This window comes from Eschrichtius robustus, chromosome 11 (assembly GCF_028021215.1).
Source record: "Eschrichtius robustus isolate mEscRob2 chromosome 11, mEscRob2.pri, whole genome shotgun sequence".
In the NCBI taxonomy this organism is placed as follows: domain Eukaryota; kingdom Metazoa; phylum Chordata; class Mammalia; order Artiodactyla; family Eschrichtiidae; genus Eschrichtius; species Eschrichtius robustus.
The window spans coordinates 97,799,879-97,826,297 of NC_090834.1; the positions used below are offsets into that span (position 1 = coordinate 97,799,879).

At 43.9% G+C, this 26,419-nt stretch overlaps 1 protein-coding gene across 3 annotated transcripts in view; it reads left to right on the forward strand.

Moving 5' to 3' along the window:
* The window catches only part of EXT2 (exostosin glycosyltransferase 2), a 133,872-nt gene extending 123,773 nt beyond the window's left edge, over positions 1 to 10,099 (forward strand). For all 3 annotated transcript variants that reach the window (XM_068555502.1, XM_068555501.1, XM_068555503.1), the window contains 2 exons: positions 2,947 to 3,029; positions 9,377 to 10,099. In XM_068555502.1, coding sequence (XP_068411603.1) covers positions 2,947 to 3,029; positions 9,377 to 9,515 — 222 coding nt within the window. In that variant the 3' untranslated portion in view covers positions 9,516 to 10,099. The remainder of the gene's footprint in view (positions 1 to 2,946; positions 3,030 to 9,376) is intronic.
* Positions 10,100 to 26,419: the final 16,320 nt, after the last annotated feature.

Genomic DNA, 26,419 nt, shown 5'->3' on the forward strand with positions numbered 1-26,419 from the left:
CCTCTAGGTGATCACAGAGCATCGAGCTGATCTCCCTGTGCTCTGCAGCAGCTTCCCACTAGCTATCTATTTTACATTTGGTAGTGTATATATGTCAATGCTACTCTCTCACTTCATCCCAGCTTCCCCTTCCCCCCGTGTGTCCTCAAGTCCGTTCTCTATGTCTGTGTCTTTATTCCTGCCCTGCTACTAGGTTCATCCGTATCATTTTTTTTTTTAGATTCCATATATATGTGTTAGCATCCGGTATTTGTTTTTCTCTTTCTGACTTACTTCACTCTGTATGACAGACTGTAGGTCCATCCACCTCACTACAAATAACTCAGTCTCATTCCTTTCTATAGCTGAGTAATATTCCATTGTATATATGTGCCACATCTTCTTTATCCATTCATCTGTCAATGAACATTTAGGTTGCTTCCATGTCCTGGCTATTGAAAATAGTGCTGCAATGAACATTGTGGTACCTGTACCTTTTTGAATTATGATTTTCTCAGGGTATATGCCCAGTAGTGGGATTGCTGGGTCGTATGGTAGTTCTGTTTTCAGTTTTTTAAGGAACCTCCATACTGTTCTCCATAGTGGCTGTATCAATTTACATTCCCACCAACAGTGCAGGAGGGTTCCCTTTTCTCCACACCCTCTCCAGCATTTACTGTTTCTAGATCTTTTGATGATGGCCATTCTGACTGGCATGAGGTGATACCTCATTGTGGTTTTGATTTGCATTTCTCTAATGATTAGTGATGTTGAGCATCTTTTCATGTGTTTGTTGGCCGTCTGTATGTCTTCTTTGGAGAAATGTCTATTTGGTCTTCTGCCCATTTTTGGATTGGGTTGTTTGTTTTTTTGATATTGAGCTGCATGAACTGCTTGTATATTTTGGAGATTAATCCTTTGTCTGTTGCTTTGTTTGCAAATATTTTCTCCCATTCTGAGGGTTGTCTTTTCATCTTGTTTATGGTTTCCTTTGCTGTGCAAAAGCTTTTAAGTTTCATTAGGTCCCATTTGTTTATTTTTGTTTTTATTTCCATTTCTCTAGGAGGTGGGTCAAAAAGGATCTTGCTGTGATTTATGTCATAGAGTGTTCTGCCTATGTTTTCCTCTAAGAGTTTTATAGTGTCTGGCTTTACATTTAGGTCTTTAATCCATTTTGAGTTTATTTTTGTGTATGGTGTTAGGGAGTGTTCTAATTTCATTCTTTTACATGTAGCTGTCCAGTTTTCCCAGCACCACTTATTGAAGAGGATGTCTTTTCTCCATTGTATATTCTTGCCCTCTTTGTCAAAGATCATGTGACCCTATGTGCGTGGGTTTGTCTCTGGGCTTTCTATCCTGTTCCATTGATCTATATTTCTGTTTTTGTGCCAGTACCATACTGTCTTGATTACTGTAGCTTTGTAGTATAGTCTGAATATACAGTTTTTTTAGTCATAGTTTGTAACCTCCAGTATCAGAGATAAAGGCTGTGGCGGTCAATCTACAAATCGTGTTTTTTTAAAAATATAATTTTATTCTCAAACATGACTTGGAAACTAGTTCTTTTAGTTAAAGAATGCAGTTTACATCTTTCTTTTTTTTTTACTTTTTTTTTTTTTTACATCTTTCTTAAGGTAGCTGATTTTTTTTTAATAGATGCTGAGAAGATAGTACACTTTGTACAATTATAACTGTAGTTGTCCTAAACATTATTTTAAGATAGCGATTACCAGTTTGTAACAGTACCTTTCCTGTAACATATTAAAAGCTGAGATCACATGGGGATCTTTGTATGTGTAATAGATGTCTGTTCCTGAAATGTAGATCTTGCTCAAATCAGGTCCCTAGAAATGCAGGGAGAGTACACTTCTGTATAACAGTGGAATCGTCTTGACCTTTCTCTCCTTCTGGATTCGAATTCCATATGTGAAAATGGGCAATGCTTCTAGGCCAGATTCCTGTACTGGAAGCTTATGTTGGACGCATGGTATGGCATCCCCAAATGATTCCTCATGCTATTAATTGATGAGACAAGCTAGATTAAACCAAAGTGACTAAGGAAAGAGGAAAAGTCACTATGTGTTCAGACTTGACCCAATCTTTACCCTACCCCCCAGCTCTCTAAATAACTCAATGAACAGCTCACTGCAGGGAAAATTAAAGAATGTAAATTGCAAAACTAGTTTTAAAGGAACTCCCCTTATTTCCAAATTTGCTTTTTGACATGCTTCAAGATGCTCTTAGCTGTGCCTGCTTACTCTGGACAGTAATTCCTCGGGTCTGTATGCTTCTTAGCCTGGTCTTAGTTATCTAGCTTTTTTCCCCTCCCATCCCTCTACTGGTTACTTATCTTCACTAGGTTAGGGTAGCAGCCTCCCCTGAGTTTGCTAAAAAAAAATTAGAAGTTTAATGTATGGGAGGGTGGTGGGGAGAGTCAGGGAAAAGGATTCAGAGGGCAAAGGACCATTGGATTCTTTTCCCTGACTCAACGGGATTGCAAAATAACCTGGCATTTTCAAGAACATGGTGCTGCTCATAGCATTTGCCATTAGCTGGAAGAAGGAGAATGAGCGCCTATTGGAACTAAGGTTACGGTGAAAGTTATGGGAAGCTGTATTTCATCGCCCTTATGGCTGCAAGAACAAATGGTGTTTATACAAGGACCTTGGCAGTGAGAAAACAGTCATTAAACAGGAATTAAGGAGCTTGTCATCACCACTTCTTTCCAGTTACAGAAGGCAAAAGCCCTCCAAGCCTTTTTTATTGGGCCCTTGTGAGTTCTGCTGTTGGCCGAGCCAGACAGAACTGAATGGAGGAATAGTGAGGCATGTGTGTGTGTGCATGTGTGCATGGAGTGGGAGTGGGCATCTCAGCTTATAGAACAGAAGTGTGCAGAGTGGTGTCACAAACATGATTTTATTGTCCGTGGCACTGACAGCCAGGTATATTTTTGCGCTCTTCTGGCAGGTAACACCACGAAAGAAATTCAAGTGTCCTGAGTGCACGGCCATCGATGGGCTTTCGCTAGACCAGACGCACATGGTGGAGAGGTGAGTGAGCCTCTAACCAAAAGTCTGCCCTAGTCTCTGATCCCCATTTCCTGCCTTGGGCCTGTTTATGGGACTTTGTTGCAGATATAAGGACAGCAGCTGGTAGCCATAGTCACCTCCTTTTGCACGTGGGAATTGGGTTAGTTCAAGCCCAGGTCACCCAAAGAATTAATTTGGAATGCTACTCACTCAATTTGTAATGGCTGGAAGGGTCTTAAAAATATAGCCGGCCTTAAGCTCCAGAAGCCAGATTCTCCGCGTGGGCTAGGCAGTTAACTATCCACAGTCATTCAAGTGGAAGCGAGTTAATTCCAAAGAAATACTGGATTGTTTTCCGGGGTAATATCTCCACGTTACAGTGAAAGTTTGATTAGAAAGAATTAAACTAAACCCACTAGAGACAAATTACCTTTGCTGACACAACTGAAACACCTACCAAGAACAGAATTGAAAGCACAGCTCTTTACATTACAGAGAGAGAAGCAGGGCGGCTCTGAAATACTCCCTTTATATTGATTCAGTCAGTCAATAAGCACACCTTTGTGTGGATGTAATACAGGGCCTTGTAGGTGAGTATAAAAGAAGTGGGAGAAGCCTGTCTTCCCTTAAGACCTTTATAATCTTAGAGTAGACCTAATAGTTCTCACTTGTATCCCAAAGGTCCCCAAGCTTCGAATCTCCTGAATCAAACCTAATTCTTCCAAAAGGCAGCCCCTTACACAAGGCAGCAAGATCTGACAGCCAGTAACACTATTGTCAAGGGACCAGAATGCATTCAGAGAATGTCATGAGAAAGACATTAGAAAGAGATATCTAGTTCAAGTTTCCACAGGTCTCATATGCATCTGCTTGCAGCATTCATTTCTGAAATCTGCCTCTGCTTGTGGCATTCATTTCTGAAATCTGTCAGCTATATCAAAGTCCTTCGAGCCTGGAGGATTTTTTTGTATAGCGAGTTGTTTCACTTGGCCTGGATTCTTCTATAATGCTTTACTCCTTCTTACTCTTACTTCTTACTCTTACTCTCTAAATAATCTCTTTATCTCTTTCATATATAGATGTCTTACCCAAATGACATGACTTTTACCAACCATCAATATGAAATAACATATTATTGTGATTTTGGAAATATCTGTCACTGGTATCAAGTATCACCCAGTCGAGGACAGTGACATTAACTGTCATAGCTCATTTGAAAGAGACCCCGATTATAGTTCTATTAGAGCACATGAAGTTGTTACTTAAACCTACCCCCATTCTGTGCTGGGAAGAATTTCATAGCATTAAGCAATTAGTTATTGATTGGGCTGAGTTAAAATGGTGGGGTTATGGGGTCCAAGAAAGGAATTGTATGGAGAAAAGTTGACCTAATAATGGCCTTAAAGTTCATGCTAAAGCTAAACAACTCCTCTGTAACACCACTGAGATCATAACAAATGCAGTGGGAAAGATTTAAGTTAGATATAATTATTATTAAACACTGAAGGAAGTAACTATGGGAAATGTGGAAGCTTCCTCGTGGGAAGAGGCTTTTGAAAATAGAATAGGCAACTGCCCAGATGTTGGTAGGCTTGATTTTATCAGAGTTTATAATTAACAATAACAGGTACACGTGTATGTATGTATACTTAATACGTGTGTGTGTGTGTGTGTGTGTAAAACTTAATCCAAAGCTATATGTGGTAAGTGTCATAAGGAAGGCTCAAAATGTTATACCTGATCGCAGGAAAGAGAAGTGACTTCTTGCTAGGTCAATTATTAGGAATAATTTTGTAAGAGGTGGCACTTGAAGTGAGCCTTCAAAGGTCACTAGGATTCCAACCGATGCAACTCTGGGCAAGAAGAGGAGATCCTCGGCAGGGAAACTGGATGGTCCAAGGTACATTTGGCAAGCAGTCAAGATATCCATTTTGGCAAGAGCATAGCATTCTGGCCCGTTAGTGCCAAACTGCAGAGAGCCCTGGATGCCCAATTAAGGAGTTGAGCTTTTTTCTCCAGGCTCTGGTAAGCCATAGAAGGTTTTTGAATAGGGAAGTAGCTTGATCAAAGTGTTGTTTTGAGGCTGATTTAGAAGTGGTGCATAGAACAGAATGAAGGTGAAGAGACAGAAGAAAGAAGAACGGTTAGAAGGCTTAAACTAAGTTGAGTGTGGAGAAGAAGGGATGAATTAAATTGCAAGGGGTTTTTTTTTCCCCCCAAAGGAAAAAAGCTGGCACTTGATTTCCAACTGAATAGGTATGGGGAGGTTATGGAGAAGCAGTTGATCAAGACAGTCAGGAAGAAAGGTAGTACCTTTAACAGTGTAAATATAATTAGGAGGGACACCAGTTAGGGGAGGGAAGGGGATGAATGTTGGACCTAACAGTATAATTAATGAGGCCAGGAGATTTAATCGTGTGTGAAGTTGGAGAGCAATCAGGCGGGTGAGTTTTGGGTCTTGCCCTCTGTATATGCAGGTGTAGATACAGGGCAAGCAGTTGGAAATATGGAACCAGAACTTTAGAAAAAAGATTAAAACAAAGATGGAGATCTGGAAGACATCTGTCCAGAGATGGCAGTTGATTGAAGAAAAGCCAAGGGCAGAATCTTGAGAAATTCGGACACTTAGGAGACAGAAAGAGTAACTGAAAAGAGAGAAGCAGCCACTGGTGAGGCCAGGAGAGAGCCAGGGTCTCCAGTGCTCGGCAGCAGGGAGAAGCGAGGAACATGCAGACTCGGAAACCGTCTTGGAATTAAATGGTCATTGGTGACTTTGGAAAAAATGATGTCATAGGTTGATGGGGCTAAAGAGTGTGAGCTGGTAGTGAGGAAGTAGAGTCAGTGAATGTAGGCTCCCCTTTTGAGACATGTGATAGGGAACAGAAGGAAATCCATCTTGAAATTAATTAGAAACTGAGAGCAAAACTATTCGGATGAATGACTGAATTACTAAATAAGGCACTTAGATTGGGAGGGAGGAAGATGTGATTTAAGCCCTGTTGGGTAGACCAAGAGATGGAGTTACAACTGCAGAATTGTTCATTTGTTTTATTTTTTAAATAGTTGCCTTTGCAGAATCCACATTTTTGCACAAAACGGTGAAAGGAGTTAACCACTCTGCATGTTATGACCTTGTGTTGAGTTTTGTGGTTCAGTAAGCTTGTTTATCCTTATATTTGGGGTCTGGGATCGGAAATCTCAGTAGTGGAGGAGAATGGCTTTTACTACACAGCATCCATTTCCAGGACCTGCTGTTAGTTCTTTAAGAAGCAGAAGAATTTGTGACTGTTCGTTTTGGCCAATAGCTTTACCCAGGTCAAGACAGTACAGCAGACAGACGGTGTTGATTTAAGAAACAAACATTGTGTTTTGATTCAGGCCGGTCTTTGTTCAGATTATGAATTAGCCACTTATTGGCTGTCCAACTTAAGGAAATTGACTTACCTTATCCTGAATTTCCAATCTTTTCATTTCTTAAAATAGATATATTAACTATCTATCATGTTGCATTCAGGGGTTCAACAAATATTTACTGAGCATCTTTGTACCAAACAGTGTGTTATATGCTGGGGATGAAAGGAGTAATAATACATGAAAACCTGTAGCACGGGGCCTGGCGAGGTTAGTTCGCTTTCCAGTTTCCCCAGCACTGATCCTGAAGGCTCCTGGTTACTTTAGGTAATTGTATGTGTTTGAAAGGAAAACTGAAAACTTAGTTAGTTTTAGTTAGTTAGTCCTTTCTCCCCCAGACACTTCCAGCGCTTTGGAGATAGACATTGGCAGTTCTTAGCCTGTCTGTACTTGATTAGAAAACCAACCCAGGGGAACAGTTACTGACATGGTAGCTGGACCCCTGACAGAGCAACTCAGGTGGGCCACCAGCAATCAGCCAAACTCTTAATCTGCCCTAACCTGTTGCCCAACCCAGATCCCCTGCATGAAAAGAAAGTAGGAAACACAGTCAATACCTGTCAGGAGAGTTAAGGACCTTTACCGTTCAGCATGAGCAGCCACTTCTCCAGGGCAGGCTGTGTGGAGAGAAAGAAGGACTCACTAAACTGGGTTAGCCCGGGCAGCTGTCAACAAGTCAAGCTGGCCTGAGCCCCAGTGGCCTCTTGCCTGTGGCCCGGCCCTGTTGGCAGGTCTAGTTACAGAGGAGACATTGTCCTCAGTGCTCTCCAGGGGGCCCTAGAGCCCCTATCCTCTGCCAAGAACCATGATTCTTCTTTAATACATGCTCGCTGGCACCTCTGCTGGGCACGGCTGGGCTTTGCTGGCCAGCATCTACAAGCGGAATAACTGGAAACTAGAAGAATCGGTACATGTTTATAGGCAGAACAACTGTCAAAAGTAAGACCTTGGGGAAATTTGACTTAGTCTGCCACTGCCTTGACCTCATGATTTAAGGAGAGAAAAGCTGTTGTCCAGTGCTTGCTTCATACCATTTTGTTAAAACCCCTCGGTCTTTTCCCCAGTTTCCTGTCAATTTGGTACCTGGGACTACGACCTCCTGAGTCTCAAAAGACTGCCAACAGGAGGGAAACTCAGTGACCTGTGGGTTATTGTAGAGTCTGATAGAAAGAGCAAGGGCTCTATTGCCAGCACAAGACTGGGTTTGAAACCCAGCTCCACCACTTTCCAGCTCGGGGTCCTTGGGCAGTCCCTTAGCCTCTCTTAGCCTGAATTTCTCAAACCATAACAGGAAGCTACTATACACCAATCCTTGGCCATACGGAGGGGGATCCTTAAAGGAATCATTGGGATCATGTATGTAAATTAGCTGACACGTCATAGGTGCTCAGCGGTTGTTAATTTCCAGCTCCTCCCTTTAGACCCTAGAATTATGTTAATAAATAAATGTGTATCATCTCATAATGAAGACTTTAGCCTCAGCAGCCAGAATGCCTGGGTTTGGTTCTGCCTCTTACTAGTTATTTGGCCTTTGGTCCTGTCTCTTAGCCTCTCTGTGATGTGTCTCTGTCTTCCCAGTGTACAGTGGGAAGGATAGTAGACCTGCCTCATAGGGTTGTTGTGAGGGTGAATTGAGTTACTAATACATGTCAAGCACTTGTAACACAGCCTGGAGCATAGAATAAATGTTAATTGCTGTTGATTTGTGGTCATGGACACAGTGATCTTATTAGCTGGAAGAGCTCAAAATGAAATAGTAACACGTTTTGACCAAGAGAATAAGCAAGAGAAAAGAATTGATAGTAACTGGCTTCTTTGTTTATTGATTTCTTGCTAAAGCTCAAAGGACTCAAATAAAAGCTATTGATTAAAATAAGTTGAAACAAGGCTTACAGTATCTCTGAGGACAGAAGAGCCTTCTGGTCTGTGTCTTGAAATTCAGCCCCTACCTGGTAACCCGTTCTCAGGTGCCGTGGGCCTGACTGAGGAGAGAGAATACTGACCTCTCTGAAATCCATCCTTGAGGTCCCCTTAGCTTCGAAAGTGGTTTTTACGGACTTGTTTTCCCCCTTGGGTCTGATGCCGAAGTGTCCTCATTAGCCGGCTGTCACACTCAGTTGGCCTGATTGACCAGAACCCTTTCCCACCAGCGTGTCTGACTTGCTCCCCTCTGAGGGGGCTGCCCACCAGGCTGGGGGCGGTGCTGGGGGCGGGGTGGTGGCTGAACCGCCTCCTCCGCCAGCAGTGCTAAGTTGCTTGCTGCTTTGTTGCTGCCGGTTCTAACACAGGAGTGGCTAAAATTATGAAAGCTGTCCTATGTGAACTTCAGCTTTCATGGAAGAGCTTATGGAAGTTGACCCATAATTCCCAGAGATTGCCACTCACAGGCCCGCAGTAGATGTGGGTTGAATGACTGAAGTGTTTGTCCTTTGAAATTGAGGTTCAGTGCCCCATTGCCTCCTCCTGCCTTCCATCGCTCCATGTGTAAGATCTTCCCTTCTCCCTTTTAAACTTGAGTGGGCTGAAGCTCAGGTCCAAGTGCCTTTTGCCTTTCCACCCTTTGCCTTCTCTTTAGCTGGCAGGGATGGGGTTAAGGATTGTTGGCAGCTAATCCACCTTGGTTTGAGGCCCGCTTCTACGGAGCTGGAAGAATGACTGGAATTTGAGGGGGAGGGGAAAAGATATTCTGACCTCTGCAGGCCCCTGGCCTCCAAACAGCATCCCTGGTTCCCCTTCTCCCGCTGAACTAATAGTTGAAGTACCCCCAGATCACTTCCTTTATCCACACCCTCCCAACCGTGTTAAGAACCTGGGAGCATGCTGGGGATCCTTGCATTTCTCTTGTAGATGTTGAAGACTATGTATTGATATTTTGCTCTCATCTCTCAGCAACGGTTTCTCTTTTCCCCACCCCCTGTCCCTCTCATCTGCTCCACTGCCCTCCCCAAACCCCACAGGTCTGAGTGCATCAACAAGTTTGCTTCTGTCTTTGGGACAATGCCTCTTAAGGTGGTGGAGCACCGAGCCGACCCCGTCCTGTACAAGGATGACTTTCCTGAGAAACTGAAGAGCTTCCCCAACATCGGCAGCTTATGAAATGTGCTGCTGGTGGAGGTCTGAACACTAATCCCGGGCGGAGGAAGAGAACACGTCCCCCCAGCACTCTGACGCCCAGATTTCAGAGTGGGAGATTGGCACATCCCTGCACAGCCTGCTTCCCCGAGAGCAAGAGCCCAGGGAGGACATCTGAGTGCCTCGTGCATCCTCTGATGCTCTCAATGGCTTCTCTCTGAAAACTCCAGATGGAAGCCTTGGGCAGGCTCAAGGGGTAAGGCCAGCTCAGGCGTCCTTTGTAGCTCAATACAAGGTCTAAGAGGAAACTTCACTGGCTGTAAGACAGCTGAGAAACCTCCAGCCCATTTCAGCTTTGGAGAATCATGGAAGAGCTACCTGTTTCTCACTTTTCGTTATTTCAAATCAGTGAGTTCTTCAGAGGAAAAGCCATGCCCAGAATTTGGTGCAAAATCCAAACATCTTAGTGACATTTGATGCCTTGGGACAATGGGGCACTGGCCTCATCCAGAGAAGAGCACCGGCTGCCGAGATGGGACCTATAAGTTCCATGAACTCTCTCTCTTTGGTTTGGCTTTTTGATATGATTAAAATTATTTTTTATTCCATTTCCTACTATGTCTTAAATATTGGTTATGGAACTCTCTTTCTTTTTGTGTGTATTTAACTCTATCTTCTGGCTTCAACTCCAGTCTCCTCCTCATGTCTGGGAAGATACGTAGCCAGGAGGAGTATCTGGTGCCATGTACATCCAGCAGAGGAAGAGCCCCAGACTACAAACACTCTTAGAGAAGTTGTGTCCCCAAACCTCCAAAGGAATCTGTATGCTTCCTGATTAGATCTAGATACTCTCCAGGAAAAACAGAAGGCCTCTCATAGCCATACACTGAGTCGCTCTGCTGGTACCATGTTGTAAAAGTTGAGGCAGTTGTGACCCTCACCCCAAGGGGATGCCAAAATTTCCCTCATTCTTTTGGTATAAACCTAACATTAGCCAGAGAGGTTCTGGCTAATGTTAAATGCTGCTATAACAACTGTTTTGCAATAGTTGCTGGTGTATTTAAGTCGTTACATTTCAGCATTTAGTAATACTGCACATGTGTGAATTATACCTCTTTAAGCCCAGTTGATGAACAAATCTACCCTGGCAAATGTTAGATGTTATGGATTCGAAACAGATTTATCTGGCTCTAATATTAAGATTAGCCACAGTTTGGGCTTTAGCCATAACATATGTCCCCAGAACACAAAATACATAATAATTTGCTTGGAATATGGGTATAATTACTGAAACCTAGTTGTGCGCCAGTCCAAGTCACTAAACCACCACGCACTGTTCTGTCGAGTGACACGAAGCTGAGCTGTTCTCATGCTGTAGTTTTCAGACTTGCAGTTTTAACAAGAGTCACTTCAGATGTGTTCTCATCGACTTTGAGAGGCCAAAGAAAACTTTCAGAAGTAGCAAAATTGAGAGTGGAAATCTTGAGAGTCTCATCTTTCATATTAAGGAGTGGTAGAATCACGGACTGTTATAGGTGGATGAGATAGCATCTCCAGGTCATTCATTTTGCAGATGCAGACACTGGAGTTGTGATTTCTTCGTGTATTGCAGCTGCAAACACAGGTGCTTAATCAATACTAATGATTTGAATAATTAGATACTCGTCAGCAGGGGATATGGGAAGGCATTCTGGCCTCCTATTCGTAGTACTGGGGCTGGTATGATAGAAACCAAGAGGAAGGGTTTTCTCTTGTACACCCAGATACTGGTAGCTGACACAGTGAGTACCTCTGACCTTTGCAGGGGTTCTCTAGCTTGTTTTCCAAGATTTGGGGCAGGTGGAAGGGGAGGAAGCCTCACATTTAAATCCCAGCTAAAAGCCGCAGCTGTGCTGACATTGCATATGTGTTATCTCACCCTCAATACATAGCACTCTGCTCTGTTCACACCACCGACTGCACTACCTTAGTGGCTGGTTTCTAATCCAGTTCTCCCTCTCAGAGGGTAAATTAATCCTCCCTCCCTCCCTCCCTCTTTATTTGCCCTTTGATTATGGAAGAGAAATGCTTCAATCTGAAGTCATTGGGAGCCCCAGGGGACTGAGTTAGTGGCCCTTTTTCACCTTCTTAGGAGTTATTGGACTTCCAAGGGCATTAAAACTCTATTTCAAGTACCTTACTACCCCCAGAAATATTGGGGGCTAGATCTTGCAACATAGCAGAAAAGAATTTTTATTATAGAATGAGTATTAACATCCTAGGCACTGGAAGCAAACCTCAAAGCTCCTATTCCTAGGAACAGACAGGGGGTGCAGGTCACCAGGGGAAATTCAGAAATTCAGGACAGGAATATAGGAAGTGATCGTGATTCATGGATTCAGAGACTAGAGACTCAGCCCCTGTGTTGGTGTATTTCTGAACTGCTCACCAGCAAGCCTCACCTATAAGCCGTGGCGGGAATCATCTGTCCTTGGGATGCCATAGGGCCTGGTTTTAGAAGCGAAACAATAATGCTAATTAAAATGTCATGTTCTGGCCTACAACAGACGACAGCTGGTTTTAGATTTAAGAAATCTTTTTTAAGGAATTGTATCCTACTGGCCTGTACAGACGATGAACCTGAGTTGGCCCTGGCCTTGGCCCAAATGTGTGCTCTAAGTCACTTGCCTTTGCCCCCAGGGATCTAATTAGGATGGGCTGGCCCACTTGGAATGCCAAGGTTGGAAACACTTTTTTGTTGGTTAACATTAGATAGCTGTTAATATTCTTATCTCATGTATTTTATCAAGCCTCACACATGTTTAGGCAAAAACCTCCCTTTCTGGGAAAATTAAGGAGGAAGATATCAACTTTTGTTCTCAGAATCTCTGGTTCTTTCCTGCAAATGATGCTATCCTGTCTCCTCTTCTTACTCAGTGTCATGAAGGTCAGAACTCTGGCTTCTCTGCTGAAGCCTTATGTGCTTCCAGCTTGTGGTTTTTAGGAGTTTCTCTGCTGCCTCTGGAAAAAGTGACCATCATCCTGGCCTGTGCTGACCAGGACTGGGAGCTGGAAGAGGCCAGCAGCCTCCGTGCTCTCACTTGCTGAAGAGGTTGCTAATAGCTCTGTGATCCCGGCTTCCTCCTGGGACAGTCCTGACTGCAGGATCCTTGCCACTGAAAGGCAGCAGGCTTCTAGCCACGGAGTTCTAAAGGTCTGGTTGCTGGGTTCAAGTCCAAGACCCTTTGATGGTAGAATTAAGAAGTAGATGAAGCAGGGACTTCCCTGGTGGTCCAGTGGTAAAGAATCCGCCTTACAACGCAGGGGACGCAGGTTCGATCCCTGGTCAGGGAACTAAGATTCCCACACGCCGTGGGGCAACTAAGCCTGCACGCCACAGCTACTGAGGTTGCACGCCTCAACTAGAGAGCCTGCACGCCACAACTAGAGAAGAGAAAACCCGCACGTCACAACTAGAGAGAAGCCCACGCCGCAATGAAAGATCACACGTGCCACAACTAAGACCCAAAGCAGCCAAAAATAAATAAAATAAAATAAAAAAATAATAAATCTTTAAAAAAAAAAAAAAGAAGAAGTAGATGAAGCAGAGACGTGTTGGAAATTGGTTCAGTTTTGGGGGGATTCTTCCTGGCTCTGCAGTCTCAGGATCCCGGGGGAACCCAGCCGAGAGGGTGGAGGTTTTGGGTGTTGGAGGTTCCCCATCATCCAGCCACCCTGAGCCTGGTGGGTTTCCTTTGCTTTGGGGACAGTGGCATCTCTGGGGGTAGGCTGCTTTTTCCATTTCTCTTGGTCGTCTTCTATTACAGCAGCAGAAGCCACAGCAGGCCATTTCCTGAGCAGCCCTGGCTCAGAGAGGCAGAGGCAGAGAATGCCCACTGGCCCCTCTCCCCTTCAGCCACTTCCTGAGGAGCAGTCCTGGCAGGAGCGCCAGCCATGCTGGTAGGCGGCTGCCGTCCAGGAAGGCTTTGGAAGTGACTTGAGCTTTCCACTCAGGGCCCGGAGGCATATGAACCCTGGGGTCTGGCTGCTCATCTCACCCCAGAGCTCCGGCCCAAGCCCTGGGGCTCCTGTCCTAGGCTAGTGTTTGCTTCTGAGTAAAACTGGGGGCAGCTTTTGGCTCCAGTTTGCCAAGTAGGCCTGGTGTGATGATCTGAACAGGCCTGATTGAGCTGCTCCTGGCAGAGGAAAAGTAGGCAGGCGGACTCCACTCTCAGTTGTAAGGTTTTCCCCTCTTTAGGGTGGGAACATCCTAAGCTAAACTCACAGCCTCTCTTGCACCTCTATTAAATGGACTGTCGGGGGTCCCCCGCGTCCGGCTTTGTGACGTCCAGGTTCCCAGGGAGGGGTTGTGTGGTCTGTCCAGGCAGTGTTGTGCCTCGGCTTTTCAATGTCAGGCTCACCATTGCTGGCAACACAGGGAAGGTGGCTGGGCAGTTTGATCCCCTCTCCCAGCTTTCCAGGCTTCTCTCCTTTTCAAGAAATTGTTGAGTCACCAGCATCTGTGTCTGGCATTTGGTTTCCTCAAATTTACGGCCTTTTCAGGGTAGAGTTTTTTCCTTTCTTCAGCTCCCAACTGGTTGGGCCCCTGGTTGCATTTCTTCCCAGTCCTCCTGACTGGCACAGAGCTGTCAGGCCAAGACGAAGAAAGGGTAGGATGTCTGGGTCACTCTTGAGAGGTACCAGGCAGCTGTGTCTGCTAGAGGTTTCCTCAGCAAAGCACCAGCTTGTCTCCAATGTCTCAGGAGCTGCACATAGAGTGACAGCTGCCAACGGAGCAGGGACCGGAATCCGTGGGTCTTGGACCCAAGCCTCCAGCCACTCCACCCACTCTGCAGAGCCTTCCCCTCACAGTGTATCTATTTGAGCTTTTATTTACAGCTGCCAACTTCTATCATTAACTACTATGCCTAAGAAGAAGCTCAAAGAATGTCTGGTTTTCTGGTAATCACAGCTGAAGAACAACCAACTAGTTACTGACCCAGGTAAGGTAGTATTCAGTCATTCAGTTTTCTAATTGTTTCATCAATTAGAAATTGATGAATCATTGATTCATCAAAATGTACTCTTTGCCAGCCCCTGTGCTGGGTCCAGGAGATAGAGTGGAATAAGACACAATCTTGATCTCCAGGAGCTCCAGTTCCAGTGGGAGTTCTTAGCTCTGTGAGATGGTGCAAGTCCATCAGTGGCCTAGGACTCCACAACATACATTTTAGTCCCAGCTGTAAATGAGGATTCCATTTACACCATCTTCTGCGGTGCCTGGAGGATGCAAGCATTGTTTTATTTCCTCGTCTCATAGCACCTTCCTCTGAGTTGAACCCTGGGCCTTCCTTGGCCTTGAGGGAGTCCACTCGTATGCCTTAGTTTCCTCAACCAGAAATTGGAGATGGCAAGAGCACTTAGACCTGGGTGGGTGAGATGCAATGATGTATCAGATCTCTTCCTCTCTCCTTACCCAGGGTCCTTGCCAGATTGTACCTGGTGATGCTGGCAGCCAGCCCTTTTCCGGCCCCTATTTCTGCTCACCCTGTTACCAGAGAGCTTGGGGGTCTGGATCCTATCTGGCCCCGTCAGGGTGGATTACTGAAAGAGTGGTTCTTTTGCCCCAGTCCCTTTCCTGTGCTATAAATAAGCCCCATGTTTATTTTCTTATGTTATTGAAATGAGCACTTGGGATTTGGGCCTCTTGACAAGTCCAGAGCGCGTCCATCCGGTGCCTGGTGAGGGCCCTGCATGGCTGGCTGCTGTCTGAAGCTATTTGGAGTCCTCCCGCTGTGTTTTGGATGTGGCTTAATTTCAATAGTAAGGGCTGTATGCAGCCCTGTATCTGCTGATTTTCAGGTTTCAGCTTTCTGCCAGCCTCACTGCCTGCTTAGAAGTAAAGCTGTGTTTCTCATTCAGGGGATAACAGCCACAATTGAGGTAATTAACGAAAATTGTGTATTGGTGGCAGCAGCTCCTATAGGATTTCCAATAGTCTTTCTCTAGTAGATCCTGAGGGCCTTACCTTCATCTCCTCCCTTCTGCCTACCCTGTGCCCAATCTCTGTTCTTGTTTTCTGGATATAGGCCTAATAGTCCTAATAATTTCTCTCCTTACAGCCTTGTTCTTGTCACCAGATTGGTTTGATATATTGACAACTTGACCAAATGAAGATTCCGTTGACTCCATCTTCTCCAAAGCATGGAAGATGCAAGGATTTTTTTTTCCTCTTCCCATAGTATCTCCCATTTGCCAGTTGTACCTTGGCCCTTCTTTAAAAGTTATAAGATGAATATCCATTAATAACAGATAGATGCTCCCTTTAGTACCATGGCTGCACCATCTCAATGGAGAGGGTGACGTGGGACAATGCTGGGATAGAAAGGAAACATCTGGCAGCCCAGTGCAGCATATTATATGCTGTGTGGACGTCTGGGAAATAGGAAGTGTTCCGAGTTAGGATTTCCTAAGGAGTGATTTCTGGCTCCTTCAGGCTTTGACAGTTCATCAAAAGTATCCAATGAGACTGAGCAGGACACAGCATTGTATATGAGAACTTGGGCTAAAGATCATTATCTACTTCTCAGGATGGATTAGCCTGGTAAGTCACTCAGTAGAGGAATCTTTCTGTGGACTAACCAGAAGCTGTAGTCTATTAATGAAAAGAGTTATATCTAACAAACAGTTTTCAGACAAGGAACCAGGAGAAAGTAAATTTTCACTCATATGTTTTTAGTCTATTGACTCCTAAAGATCCTTTTATTTTAAAAAATAAAAAGCCTATTGTGATGGATTCATATTTATTGAACACTTACTATGTGCCAGATACTGTTCTTAATATGAAGATGTTGCATTGAACAAAGTGCCTACCCTTGTCAAAGGTACATTCTAAGAAGGAAGACAACCAAAATGAGTAAGTGAATAGAATTTCAAATGGTAAAAAATACTATGAAGAAAACAAAGCAGAGTAAGGGGGAGATGGATAGTGACTTGGGCATGAGGAGATATTTAAGATGGGTTGGTCAGAAGTGGCATTTAAACACAGATCTTAGTGTTGAGAAGGAGTGGACCATGGAGATACCAGGCAGAGGGAAGAGCTAGCATAAAGTCCCTCAGGCAGGAAAAAGCTCAGCTTGTTTTTAAGAACAGCAAGAACTCCTGTGTGACTGCAGTATATTGTGTGTGGAGAGCATGGTAGAGATGATGCCAGAAAAGTAGGCCAGCACCAAATTTTGTTGGCATCATGTTAGACAAAAGAGTTCTGGATTTTTATTGTGAGTGTAATGGGAAGACACTGGAAGGTATTAAGCAGAGGAGTGGAGTCTGGATGGGATTTTTGTCCAAAGATCATTTCAGCTACTGTGTGGAGAAAAGGCAGTAGGGAACAATAATGGAAGAAAGGAAATCAGGAAGCTATTTTAAGGAGTGCAAGTGAGAGATGGTAGTGGCTTAGACTAGGATGGTAGCAACAGAGATGGTGAGGAGTTATACTGGGAGCAGAATCCATTGGACTTACTAATGAATTGGATATAGGAGATGAAGACAATAGAGGATTCACAGCTAACTACGAGGTTTTTGTTATAACTGAGTGATACTATTAACTGAAATATGGCAGTCTGGGCAGGGGTAAGGACAGAGAAGTATGAGAGGGAAAATCAAGAGCTCCACTTTAGATGTGTTAAGTTTGAGATGTTTTTGGACATCTAGGGGTAGTGTTACTTAAGCAGTTAGATATCTAGAGCTCAAGGGAAAAGTTAAGACTGAATATATAGCTGGGATTTAAAACCATAGGACTAGATGAGATTACCCAGAGAGTCAGAATTGGTAGAGAAGAGAAAAGGACTGTGGCCTGATTTACAGGTAGAGAAGATAAGGAAGAACCAGAAAAGGAGATTGAGGAGTTGCCAGTGAGTTAGGAAGAAAAAGAGGAAGATATCTGTAAGATAGACTGATAAATTAGAGATACACATTGTTAACCCTGGAGCAACAGCTAAAAACATTTTTAAAAGAGGCATAGCTAATAAGGCAATATTGGAGATAGAATACCATAAAAATATTCAATCAAAAAGGATTGAATTGATGGAGAAAAGAATAAACAACAGATGGGAAACACAAAAAGCAAGACAGTAGATGTAAACCCCAACATGTCAATAATTACATTAAATGTAAATGGTCTCAACATTCTACTTAAAGGACAGAGATTATCATTCCAAATGCTATCTATGAGGAAAACATTGTAAAATACAGTTGAGGTAAAAGAAAAAATTATACTAGACAAATATGAATCACAAGATACTGGAAGTGATTTTATCAATAAAGGACAAAATAAACTTCAAAACAGGAACATTTCCAGGGAGAAAGAGGAATAATATATAATGATAAAGGAGTCAATTCATCAAGAAGACAAAAAAGTAATCCTAAGTATGTAGGAACTAAATAACAATGCTGCAAAATATATAAAGTAAAAACTGACAACTGAAAGTGAAATAGAAAATCCACAATTATATTTGGATATTTCAGCACTCCTCTCTTAGTAATTGATAGAACAAGTTGATAGAAAAATCAGAAAGCTATAGATGACCTGAATAACACCATCAACCACTTTGGCTTAATTGACAGTTATGGAACACTTCATCCACCAATAACTGAATACATATTCTTCTCAGGTGCACATACAATATTCACCACCAATGTGTTGCACCATAAAATAAATCTCAATAATTTTAGAGGAAATGAAAACATAAAAATGTATGTTCTCTAACCATAATTCGAAAAGACACATGCACCCCATTGTTCATTGCAGCACTATTTACAATAGCCAGGTCATGGAAGCAAGCTAAATGCCCATCGACAGACAAATGGATAAAGAAGATGTGGTACCTATGTACAATGGAATATTACTCAGCCATAAAAAGGAATGAAACTGGGTCATTTGTGGAGACGTGGATGGACCTAGAGACTGTCATACAGTGTGAAGTAAGTCAGAAAGAGAAAAACAAATATTGTCTATTAATGCATATATGTGGAATCTAGAAAAATGGTACAGATGAACTGGTTTGCAAGGCAGAAATAGAGACACAGATGTAGAGGACAAATGTATGGACACCAAGGGGGGAAAGCAGAGGTGGGCGGTGGTGGGATGAATTGGGAGATTGAGATTGACATGTAGACACTGATGTGTATAAAACAGATAACTAATAAGAACCTGCTGTATAAAAATAAATGAATAAAATTTTAAAAAAGAATATATACATATACAATAAAAATGGACATAAAAAAAGGTTCAGGATGAGAGGAGTGTGTGTGGAATTCCAACGAGTCCTAGATTAGAATAGAAGATTCCTTGATGAATGTGCTATGAGATAAAATGAGACTTTGAGAAGGTTTCCTGACAAGACAATGTTTAAAGCAAACAGTAAGTTTGGATGAAGTATAAACAGATGTATAATTCATGAACACTTGATGCTGGTTTAAAGATGGTGTGGTATACTAGAAAGAGGTCTGGCCTCAGAGGTTAGAGGCTTGTGCCTTTCACCGTTAAGACCTGAGGCAAATGACTTAATCAATGGTATTTGTTTTTCTCATCTAAATAATTTTAAGAACGAAGGAGTTTGATTAGACTTGTGTCTATCTTTGTAAGCTTTAATCTTTCATCAACAAAATGCAAATATACTCACACACACAAAAAGTATGTTCTCTGATCACAGTGGAATTAAGTCAATAACAGATATCTGGGGAAATCCCTAATAGTTAGAAATGAAATAACATATTTCTAAATGCACCGGTTAATAATGAAAAAGAAAGAAATTAGAAAATATTTTTAGCTGAATGAAAATGAAAGCAATGTATCTAAATGTGTCAGGTGGAGTACTTGGAGATCTATACTTGAAGTGCTAATATTAGAAAAGAATAGGGACTTCCCTGGTGGTCCAGGGGTTAAGAATCTGCCTTCCAACGCAGGGGACATGAGTTCGATCCATGGTCGGGGAACTAAGATCCCCTATGCCACGGGGCAACTAAGCCCGTGTGCTCTAGAGCCCGTGTGCCACAACTAGAGAGCCTTGTGCCACAACTATTGAGCCTGCATGCTCTGGAGCCCATGCGCCACAACTAGAGAGCTCCTGCACTACAATGAAAGATCCCACGTGCTGCAACTAAGACCCGTGTGCCACAACTAAGACCCAATGCAGCCAAATAAATAAATAAATAAATATTTTTTTTAAAAAAACTAAAATCAATTAAGCGACTACCTTAAGAAAATTGAAAAGAGCAAATTAAATACAAAGTGAGTAGAAGAAAGAATAAAGATAAGCTTGGAAATAAATAAAATAGAAAATGGACGAACAATGGAGAAAAATCAATTAAACAAAAGCTGGTTCTTTAAAAAGATCAATAACTACTCTAGACTGTTCAAGGAAAAAAAGAAAGAATATATAAATTACCAGTATCACAAATCAAACAGGGGCATTGGTACAGATTCTAAAAATATTAAAAGGGAAGTACATATGAAAACTTTATACTGTTAAATTCTACAACATAGATGAAATGGACACAAACTTTGAAAGACACAAAGGGATAAAAACTACCTCAAGAAGAAATAGAAAACCTAAATAGCCACATATCTGTTAAAGTAATCAAATTTGTAGTTTAAAACTTTCCACAAAGAAAAATCTAAGTCCACATCGTTTTACTGGCAAATTCTATCAGATAATAAGAAATAATACTAATCTTACACAAGTTCTTTTCAGAAAATAGAAGATAGAAACATGTGCCAACTCATTTTATGTGGCCATTATTACCCTGATACCAAAGCCAGACAAAAGCATTACAAGAAAAGAAAACTGCAGACCAATAGCCCTCCTGAGCATAGACACAAAATTCGTTTAAAAAAAATTAGTAAGCCAAATCAACATACAGAAAGGGTGATACAACATGACTAAAGAATGCAAGGTTGGTCTAATATTTGAAAATCAATATAATTCACAATAGCAATAGAATAAAGGAGAATAACCATATGATTATCTCAATAGATATAGAAAAGATAATTTGACAAAATTCAACACCCATTCATCAATGTCTTTAAAAAAAAAAACATTAAAAAAAACAAAAAAGAACCTTCTGTATAGTGCAGGGAACGCTACTCAATACTCTGTAATGACGTATATGGGAATAGAATCTAGAAAAGAGTGGATATATGTATATGTATAACTGATTCACTTTGCTGTACAGCAGAAACTCACAACATTGTAAAGCAACTATACTCCAATAAAAATTAATTTAAAAAATATTTTAAGAATTCAGAGGAAGCCTTTGTGTGGAAAATAAACATAGAAGACCATTGTGTTAAAAAAAAAAAAAAAGAACATGGAAAACATATTTCCACACAAAGACTTGTACACAGATGCTCAGGGCAGGTTTATTCATAATAGCCAAAACCTGGAAAAAACTCAAATGTTAAACAACAGATGAGTGCAAAGACAAATTGTGGTATATCCATACAATGGAATACATCTAAGCAATAAAAATAATGAACTACTGAGACGTGGATGCATTTCCAAAACAGGTGAGCAAATAAGCCAGACACAAAAATGTGCATACTGTACATACATACTATACATACACACAAACATGCTCATGAATAAAAATACAATCCACGTATTAGAAGTTTTACAACAGGCAAAACTAATCTAGAGTGACAGAAAGTAGATCAACATCATCTGTTGCTGGGGATTGGCTGGGATGAGGCACGAGAGGACTTTTTGGGGTGAGGAGAATGTTCTATATTTTGATTGTGGTGATGGTCACATGTCCAAACTCATCCAACTCTGCATGTAAGATTGGTGCATTTTATATAAGTAATACCTCGATAAAGATGACTATTTTTTCAATGGTCGTTAAAAACTGTCATCTTTCACAGTTCCTTGGCTTTGTCATGGACCAGCATCTTTTTCCCTCCGTTACCTGGACGTTGGCTTAGGCCTCAGGTCTAGGCTACCTCCAGTTCCATTGCCTCTGTTTAGTGTTTTCTGTTGTGTTCTTGATGTAGATGGCAGATTCGCCAGCCATCTGGCTGATATTTATTAAATGCTTGCTATAGTACTGTACCAGGTGTTACAGATAAATAGGTGAAGAAGATAGCTTTTCCGCCTTCGGGGAGTTTATAATCAAGTTAATACAGGAGATAAGACCCTTATAGTCCTGTCTACTGTATACAACTGAACGATTAAGGGTGAATTGCACACATTCCCTGCTGTGGTCACTTCTGACTTGGTGAAGAGGGTGAGACTTGAGGTGGGCTTTGGAGAATTAATAGGTGGAGATGGACACTATATGGATAGGGGTGTGCTGGGAGGTCAGGCAGGCACTCTGACCTGGGGGGAGTGAAAGGAAACAAGAAGATGAGGAAGTATACTGGATCTCCTAGATTTGTAGGAGCACTGACTCCAGGTTGGGACAGTAGAAATGATGAGGCTGGAGAGCGGTTTAGGGCTAAACAAAAGAGCTAAAATGTCTGTGGGCAGTGTGAAGGCTTTTCAGATGATTGTTCTGGTTGGGGACGTGATCAGAGCTAGTCTTTGACACCATCGTGTTGGCACAAATGATGGAGTGGAACAGGGAGGGATCAGAAATGGGATGTAACTTACTTAAGCAGTAGCCTAGGTAGTAAGTGACAAGGCACTGAGCCGAGTGGTTGCTGGACTCATTGGGGAACTTGCTGGGAAATGTTTAAGTCCTTTGGGATATGGGGTTGAGAAGAGCAGCCACTTCACCCATATAACACATACCAGCCACACTGGTTTTTACGGATCAAATCGTACCTCCCCGCCCCACACTAAAATTCATATACTGAAGCCCTAACCCCCAGTGTGACTGGATTAGGAGATAGGGCCTCTAAGGAGGTAGTAAAGTTTAAGTGAGGTCATGGGGTGGGATCTTAATTCATTAGGACTGATACCCTCATAAGAAAAGGAAGAAACACCAGATCTTCCTTTCTGCGTGAGCAAAGGCCATGGAAGGACACAGTGAGAAGGTGGCCGTCTACAAGCCAGGAAGAGAGGCCTCACTAGAAAGCAAATCTGCAGGCATATTGATGGTGGACTTGTAGCTTCCTAGAACTGTGAGAAAATAAACATCTATGGTCTAAGCCACCCAATGTGTGCTATTTTGTTATGGCAGCCCAAGCAGACCAATACACCACTCACCCCCAGATCCCTTACCACCCACGTTCCCAATCCCATAAATATAATATCGAGGATCTCAGTGCTTTATATTCTGGTGACACACCTTTGTGAAACAGTACCTTAGCCTTTGGCATCCTGCCCTTAGCCATTTGGATAAAAGTCAACCCTGTTAGCCCTTCCCAACCATCAGAGTGCGTGATTCCTCCTGTCTCTACAGCTCTTCACTCTTTTCAAGTATTTTGACTCTTTTGGACTTCATAACTACTTATCTCACTTCCTATGAGATAAGCAGGAAAGAGTTGGTTGTTCCCATTTTACAGATGAAGAAATGGAAAATCAGAGGATTTTAATGGCTTGCCTAAGGTAACCAAGCTAATAAGTTGAAAAGTCAGTTTTTAAATCCAGCTCTCCTGTCTCTCACTTCACCACACAGCTTCCTGGCCCATGCTTTGCTATGCCCTCCTCTGGACAGAGCTTTCTGTTCAAACCTATCTCAGAGAGGAGATGTGGGCTGCCTTTGGGCTTCATTCTTCTCTTCCTTCCCTCGTTCTCCCGACACACACACATACTCATTCATTTATTTTCATTCTCTCTCTCTCTCTCTCTCTCCATAATGTAGCTTGGCCTCAATGTCATAACAACAGGGAGCTCTTCCCGTTCCCCCAGAGCCTAAAAATGACAGAGCTCCATTGTGGGTAGAGGACAGAGCAGGGATGGGGTGGGGGGCTTGTGATGCAACCAAAAGAGAAATCTCAGGAGGTGTGGCGAGAACGCTGCAGCCCCTGGGTTACCTGAACTGCACCCTGACCAAGGCTCTGGGGGCATCTCATGTGGGCCCCACCGTGCGTTTACTCCCAACTAGTTAAGGCAACACCTTAACACATGGTGTGCACAGGGTCATCGACTGAAGCTCCTTTTGGAAGTTTGCCCTTCCTAAAGCCTGTTGGTCTGTGTGGAGCTAAAAAAAGAAAATCTGTTTGGAATCACAGAATTCCTGGGAAAATGTCAACTCTCACACCCCATTGTCTCTGGAGCTGGCACGCATCTTCTCACTTCTGGGCCCTATTTTGAGGGATGGGTTGTTTGTGGAGGGCCTCTTGTTCCTGAGCAGCTGAGCACACAAGTCTGAGCCTGTGTGAGGAGAAAGACCACCACTGCTGCGTCACCCCGACCTGCCTAATCAAGGGTTTCTGCTGAATCACAGACCAGCCAGCTTGTGGTGCCCTGAGGTTGGCAGTTGTTCTTGTAGCGAGACCTGGGACCATGGGATTGGTGAGAAGCTGACAGCAAGAGCAATTTCTCTGGAGGGTGGAAAGAAGCTATCTACAGACCGCCCCTGAGGTAGAGTGGAGGTGTGGAAGGCTTAGGGGCGTGAGGACTGTGGAGGGATGACTCTGGGGAGAGGAAGGGTTTGAGCCCAAGGGTAAGTGGAAAAGCTCTGAGATGAGCATGCTCGGACCCAAGACCTCTCAGGCCATCTTAGGGAGCTGGCCTTGTGCTGGCCCAACCCCGGGAACACTAAACAAAGATTCCAGTCCTGGCCTTGGCTCGTCAGGGATGCACATGACCCCTTGAGGAGCAGGGTGGGCGGGGTCCACGGCCAAGCAGAGGCTCTGAGTTCACTCCAGGCCCATCTCTAGCCTTCCTCTTCCCATCCTAAACCAAAACAGCCTCTCCTCGGCCCCGCCTTCCCATTCGTTCTCTCACTTACTCACTGTACTATTTTCTGAGGCATTCAGACGTGAACGGAATTGGCCCTTTTTTGGAGCTTTGTAGGCATGTGGGCTGGCTGGTCAGGCAGATACTTAGGTAAATCACACGGTGTTCTGTGCTGAGATACTATTATAAACAGTTCTGTGGGAGCAAAGAAGGAGCAACCACTGGCCTGGGGGTGGAAGTTGGGGGTGAGGCATGGTGTTAAGAAAGATCTTCACAGAGGACATTATCATTTGGAGGAGGCCATAGAGGATGAACAGGAGTTCTCCTGGTAGAGAGGGCTGGCGACGGGGCACAGGCATTCTAAGCAGACAGATGGCAAGTCCACTACTGTGGCCAAGTGAAAGGCCCCAGATGGTTTGGGGAGCAATGAGTGGTCCTGGCGGCCAGACAGGGAATGGCTGAGCTATAGTAGATATTCAAGGAAGCCCTGCTGGCCTGGTCCTCCCCGGAGACACTCCTTGGAGGCACAAGGCCCAGGGATGGGTTACGTGAGTCACCAGGGAGGCCCAAGTGACCCTGTCGAGCCATCCTGCCCTTTGGCAGTAGCACTCATCTGGACTCCAGGTTACTGGGGTTGCTAAGCAGGGGTGCAAGGCAGGCGGCTTCCCATGCACAAGGCCTTTCTCCCTCTGCTTCTGTTCCCACCCTGGGACTTGGCAGTGACTTGGTGTGGAGAGTCCAAGAGCTGCCATGACCCTAACAGATGAAAAGGGTCATTTTTAAAAACAAGTTCCCAGCTCAAGTCAACCTAAAACCATCTAGGTCCATATTGAACGAGAACTTACCCTACAGGTACTGAATCGGAAATGTGGCTCCAAGAAAGCAGCATTTAAATAGTTGGAAAGAGAAGATGAAAAGGAGTCTCCTGTCGGACTCAGAGCTGGTAGCCGGAGGGAGATGTTTCTCTCCCGGGAGTAATCGTGGTCCTTCATGTCACCATGGCCACATCAGCTTACAAAGTCCATGCACGTGTCATCTCCATTTAATCCTCCCCCCCGCATTGGTGAACTGGGCAGGGACAGGCTTCTTCCCCTCCTTCAGATGTGAGAGCTGAGGGTCAGTCAGGTCATTTGGCGAACGAAGGTGCCTCCCCCTCGGCGCGGGGAGCGGGGGCGGTCCCTTGGAGAGTAACTGCCTCTTCCTTGAGTCACCTTCAGGCTGGAAAGCAAGGAAGCATCTATTCCATAGCAGAACCTGGGCCCCCCACCCCTGCTTCATAATTTGTATTTAGAGCTTTGCTTTAAAGATCACCCAGCCAAACCTCCTGCAAGTTCTCTCAGCCACCAGGTATAGAGCTAGGACGGGGACCTGCCTCTCCTGGAAGCCTGTCCTGCACTCTTTATGCCAAGCAGCCAGGTCTCCCCGCCCTGGACCTCCATGCCCTGGCTCGCTCCTTGCTTTCGGAACAGACCCTGGAAACACAGATGGTACCAGTGACATCGAGGGGCCATGATGAGCGCCCTGGAGACGCAGGGGCAGCCCGTTTCCCCCCTTCCCCCCTCTGCTGCTTGCCTGCCGTGCAAGCAGGTCCTCTGGGATGAGGGGGGTGGCGCTCCAACCCCTCGCAGGCCACGCACCCCTCTTTGTGCAGGAGCCCTGGCTGGCCACCTGTTGTTAATCTAGCCCTGGTAATCCATTCTGTACTGTGTCAGCAGTTCAAAAGGGCACTGTTAGTATTTTTTGCCGACTTCAATTAACGTGAGATTTCAGAGGCCCCTCCGATCACATTTCATCTGTCACAAGTCAGGAACAAAACAGACAGGTTCCAGTTGAGAGGAGGAAGGAGAAGGAGTTTATTGCAAACAACAACCAAACAGACAGTTTGGGCTGTGCCCAGCCAAGGGTGCGCTGGGCGCGCACAGCGGCATCAGTGCTCCATTTAGCCCCGTGCCTGGGCCCCTACGTCCTCTTCTCATCAACAGTCCTCCCCTCCCCCAAAGATGTAAGTGCAATAACTTACTTTAAAAGGCAAGAACGTTTCTTTTAATATTTTGCTATAATGTAGTTACATGGTGGTATAGGCAGTAAAACTTTATGGAACCGACC